Below are 5,158 nucleotides of genomic sequence, written 5' to 3' on the forward strand. Positions count from 1 at the left end.
CGGAGCCGCCCCGCCGGCCCCGGGACCGGCCCTCGCCCGGCCCCGCGCCGCCGCCGCCGCCTTCCGCGCTTTCTCTTCCCCCGCGCCGGGGGATGCTGCTGCTCGGGGGAAGGCGGCGCGGCGGATCTCGGCACCTGGGACGACGCCGCACTCGTCCCCGCTGACCGGTCCTCTGTGTGTGTGTGTGTGTGTGTGTGTGTGTGTGTGTGTGTGTGTGTCTTTCAGAGCCGCCCCTCGCCACGCCAAAATGCACCGAACAACTCGAATCAAAATAACCGAGCTAAACCCCCATCTCATGTGCGTGCTCTGCGGCGGGTACTTCATTGATGCAACAACCATCATAGAGTGCCTCCACTCCTGTAAGTACGATCGTGCGCTCCGCGTTGTTCCCCCGCCGCTTCCCAACTCTCCCGGTGTCCTGGGAACACACACACAAAAAAAAAACCAAACCCCAACCCGGCCCGAAGCCCCCGAGGTGCCCGGGACCGCCGCCTCCCCGGCGGGCTGGGAAATAGGTGGCCCGGCCGCGGCGCAGTTTTTCTGACGACGGCCCTGCTCTTTGTTAAAGTAATAATATATGTACTCTCAGCGTCTCCTTTTCATGGTAATTGCAGCTTATTTGGGTATTTGTTGAGCTTAAGCAGCGGCTGCTGACAATGGACGATTCGCTGTAGCTTGCATAGTTTAGAAAATCGCACCTCTATCTATGCACATCTGAGCGTCACCTACGACCAGCTCACTGAAAGGCTTTCGTGTTTGCCTTGCAGTCTGTAAGACCTGTATCGTGCGTTACTTGGAGACCAGCAAGTATTGCCCTATCTGTGATGTCCAAGTTCACAAAACCCGACCGCTTTTGAATATAAGGTAGGAGAAAGCTGCGGTGGGCACCCTACATCTCTTATTTTACTTTATATGGGGAGACCAGCAGCAGTCCTGTCGATGTTATCTCTTTGTCTGCGATTTAAATCTGAAAGGGCTTGTCAGTTTACATGCTAACTCGTGTGTGTGCTTTCCTTGGAGTTTTGTTATTGGCTGAAATTGAAGATTTCTCTGGATACGAGAAGGAAAGTTTTTGTTGGTCTTTTTTTTTTTTTTTTTGCATACGCCAACCATTGATGCAATGCTTCTTCCCCCTCCCCACTCTCATGTGTGCCACCCCGACGGTTTGTTCCTCCACTTTCTCTGGCTCCCAGACACGCGTCGCTCCAGCCATACCTCCTAGTCATGAAAACTGTCTGAAACTTCCCAAGCTGAGAGGCAAAAGCCTTTAAAGCACGCTTCTCCTGCCAGTAATATTTTTCTTGTCAGTCTTACTCTGTTCTCTCTTTATTTTCTGAGGAGGACGTGTAGGTTTTAAGGCCTTCCTTCAGTCCAAGAGAATTATTTTTCAGTTGTGGTGGCACAGATGGGTTTTGCTTTGGAGCAGTACTTAGAGCAGTGTTAGTTCGATTACAAGGGCTTGTAAGTTAACTTTTTATGACTGGCCTCCCACTTTGTAGAAGATGCCTCATTGTTGTGAAAGATTATAAATGAGGAGCTGCTGCTTGGATTAAAATATCGCTTCATCTGCTTAATGTTATGTTTTGGGGTTGTTCTTTTTTCAGGTCAGATAAAACTCTCCAAGATATTGTATACAAGCTAGTACCAGGCCTTTTCAAAAGTAAGTAGTTCAATCGGTTTGGTTGTTTGTTTGTTTGTTTTTTCTGAAGAGCAGAAAAATAAAACCAGAACTGTTACCCTGTATCAATAGCAGGAGTTATAGAGGATGTACTAAAAGAAAAATTTATGCTTTTCCATCTAGATGAAATGAAAAGAAGAAGGGATTTTTATGCTGCTCATCCGTCGGCTGATGGTAAAAGCTTCTCGTTCGCAACTTTTGTAAATGTGGCACTGACCTAGATGCTTTACTGTTGCCTTTTTAACTTAAAAATTATGTATTACAGTGGCAGAATTTTAAGAAGTAAATTCAGCATAATAAAAGTCGACTGTTTTAACAGTTAGATAGCTTTAATTCATAATCTTACTATGGAGATTTTTTTTTTTCTTGTTACTGAGAATTGCCATTCTTCCTGATTTGAATTTCAAAATGTAAATTATTGTGGAAATTTCTGCGCAGCTGCCAATGGCTCTAATGAAGACAGGGGAGAAGTGGCTGACGAAGACAAAAGAATTATAACAGACGACGAGATAATAAGCTTATCCATTGAATTCTTTGACCAGAATAGGCAAGTACCAGAATGGCAATATTTTATGTTTACCTGACTGGTAGCAGCTATATTTATTATTTATTGTAATTGTTTCATTTCTTCTCACAGACTGGAACGAAAAGGAAACAAGGAAAAAGAAAAATCAAAGGAAGAGGTAAATAACTTCTCTTTACTCTGGAGCAAATGTAACACACACAAACAGCTTTGGGGCAGGTTTGTAAGTGAAAGCAAATACATAGGTGTGTATATCCAGCACAAAAGCAGCACACCTCCTGTTACGGCACTAGGGATGGGAGAGGTCAAACATCTTCCTACAGCTGTATCTGTAAACAACTCATTAAAGTAAAAAATACCTGTGGTATTACTTTTAAAGCAGAAGCTGATTTTTTGGGGGTCAAATGCTGCAATAAATTTATATATTAATAACTTATTAATTTTAAATATTAATATGTAATGCATGTATATCCTAAAAAGGTATTTAGTAGGAGATACAAATCTTTATGTATAAAATGAGTTGCATTTTTAATTGCTTATTTTGGAACTGTAATTTACCACTTATTTCTGTCATCCTTATAAGGCAGTAGAAATTGTTACATTATAATTCATAATCTAATGAAGCTCATTTTTAAAAAAAACTAACATAAAATATTAGAGTAGAACTTTGATGAGAGTAATTGCTTGTTCTCAGTAGACTGACTTTCTTTACTATGCCACCAGGTGAATGACAAGAGATACTTACGCTGCCCAGCAGCAATGACAGTGATGCATCTAAGAAAGTTCCTGCGGAGTAAAATGGACATACCCAACACTTTCCAGGTACCTACGGGGAAAGAGCAATGTTTTTTTAATCAGTCTTGCTGTTCTAAGCCTGCTCACGCTGGTTAGCACTCAGCTTCTCATTACAGCCAGTCCCACAAAGTGCCAGCTACTGAGTATTTCTGGTGTGTGCAATACATCGATGGGATTATGAATATTATTTTAAAAATATCTCTCCAGAGAGTTTAGTGACAGCCTGTGATCTTTTAATGCTGTAAATACTGAGGTATCAAGAAATTGCTCCTTCATGTATTTAACGCATATCTAATAGATGCAAAAATTCCCGGTTCCCTGCTGCTTCTGATGCAGCACTTTTTCAGTGTTCTGATACGTACAGCTGTGGTGCTACTTTCACCTCAGAGCAAACATATGCTTGGGGGTAAATGCCTGAATGCTTCCTAATGCCAGGATTCGTATCTCAAACAGATTGATGTGATGTATGAAGAGGAGCCTCTGAAGGACTACTACACCCTGATGGACATTGCCTACATCTATACCTGGAGGCGGGTGAGTGTGGCCAGCGTGCCCCAACGCGGGGTTGCAGGTCATGGCCCCGAGAGGGCACTCACCAGGGTCTCCCCTTTGCCTTGCAGAACGGGCCTCTCCCCCTGAAATACCGGGTCCGACCTACCTGCAAGAGGATGAAGATCAGTCACCAGAGGGAAGGCTTGAATAATAGCGGGGAGCTGGAAAGTGACTCTGGGAGCGACAAGGCGAGCAGCCCAGCAGGAGGCATCCCCTCCACCTCCTCCTGTTTGCCCAGCCCCAGCACGCCGGTCCAGTCTCCTCACCCCCAGTTCCCCCACATCTCCAGCACCATGAACGGCACCAGCAGCAGTCCCAGCAGTAACCACCAGTCCTCCTTTACCAACAGAGCACGGAAAACGTCGATAAATGGCTCCTCGGCCACTTCATCTGGTTGATGTGCCAACCAGGCTCCCGCCCCCGACCCTCCTTTATATAGATCTCTCCATGCCATTACAGCTTTATAGATGCTAATCCATGTGACTATCGTCCAAATTGCTTTCTTTTGTAGTGACACTGAACTTGGCTATAAAAGGCGGACTAGGTGACATTCAGGATGGACGTTAATGGAAACGCAAGATTGAAATGTAAATTGTTTTCAGAGGACTGGGAAGCAAACAAAAGTTACACCTTCACCTGCTCTGAGTGATGCGGAGTTGTTTCCGTCCCCATCATCTGGACTCGGGAGTCTCCAGAAGTCGATACAAATCCCGATACAAATCCTGGGAAGTAGTTTGTTAATCCAGACTAACTCCTCCATTGCGTTCTCTTCGATTGTTATTGTTCTTATGCTGTTTTGTGAACCTGTAGAAAGCAAGTGCTTTTTCATCTTGAAATCCAACAAAACGGAAAGAATATGCATAGAATAATGCATATATGTAGCCATGTCACTGTGAATAACAATTTTGCGTATTAGCCATTTTGATTCTTATGTTGCATCTTCTACTTCTCTGTTGCTGCGCAGAACCGATCAAAAGAAAAGTAAACTTTTACAATCTGTATGCCTAAAAGCGGGTATTACCGTTTTATTTACTGACTTGTTTAAATGATTCGCTTTTGTAAGAATCAGATGGCATTATGCTTATTGTACAATGCCATATTGGTATATGACATAACAGGAAACAGTATTGTATGATATATTTATAAATACTATAAAGAAAATATTGTGTTTCATGCACTCATGATATGGTTGTTAAATTTCTAAACTGGTTCGACCCTTGCAGATGCCACCTGTTTGAGCTTTGCTCATACTGCAAGAAACACTTGGCATGTGAGAGCTACAGTATTGGGGAAGCACATTCAAGTCTCTGATAACCTGGAGGCAATTGGCGATCTTAAAAGGATTTTACTGGCTTTGTCTTTTTAATTTTTTTTTTTTGAAGTGATATATTTTTACTTTACCAAATGTTGAAGTGATGCAGTAAAGAAAAAAAAAAAAAAAAAAAAAAAGTTGAGGGACATGGAATTCTTTCACCTGTTTGATTACCTTTTGATTCTTTGGCGTGATGGGACTGTGTTTCTAAAAGCACATGGAATCATTACAGAAGCCATAAACTATTTGGTATAAATTTTAAGGAACCAGCAAGTCGCTGGATGAAGGCATTTTATCT

General features: G+C 42.9%; 1 protein-coding gene across 1 annotated transcript; it reads left to right on the forward strand.

Moving 5' to 3' along the window:
- The first annotated feature begins 247 nt into the window (after positions 1–247).
- Positions 248–3,946, forward strand: BMI1 (BMI1 proto-oncogene, polycomb ring finger). Its single transcript, XM_009947851.2, has 9 exons — positions 248–359; positions 768–864; positions 1,605–1,660; positions 1,802–1,852; positions 2,117–2,225; positions 2,316–2,361; positions 2,925–3,023; positions 3,450–3,530; positions 3,617–3,946. Exons 1-9 carry the CDS (start codon positions 248–250, stop codon positions 3,944–3,946), a joined length of 981 nt encoding a protein of 326 aa, XP_009946153.2.
- Positions 3,947–5,158: the final 1,212 nt, after the last annotated feature.

Source organism: Leptosomus discolor, chromosome 6, assembly GCF_034619465.1.
Source record: "Leptosomus discolor isolate bLepDis1 chromosome 6, bLepDis1.hap2, whole genome shotgun sequence".
Lineage (NCBI taxonomy): Eukaryota > Metazoa > Chordata > Aves > Leptosomiformes > Leptosomidae > Leptosomus > Leptosomus discolor.

Excerpts from the sequence above, each read along its gene's own strand:
- BMI1 (XM_009947851.2), top strand. The coding sequence starts at position 248 with ATGCACCGAACAACTCGAATCAAAATAACCGAGCTAAACCCCCATCTC. Across the intron at positions 2,226-2,315 it reads GAATTCTTTGACCAGAATAG|ACTGGAACGAAAAGGAAACA; the intron begins GCAAGTACCAGA and ends TTCTTCTCACAG. Across the intron at positions 3,531-3,616 it reads ACATCTATACCTGGAGGCGG|AACGGGCCTCTCCCCCTGAA; the intron begins GTGAGTGTGGCC and ends TTTGCCTTGCAG.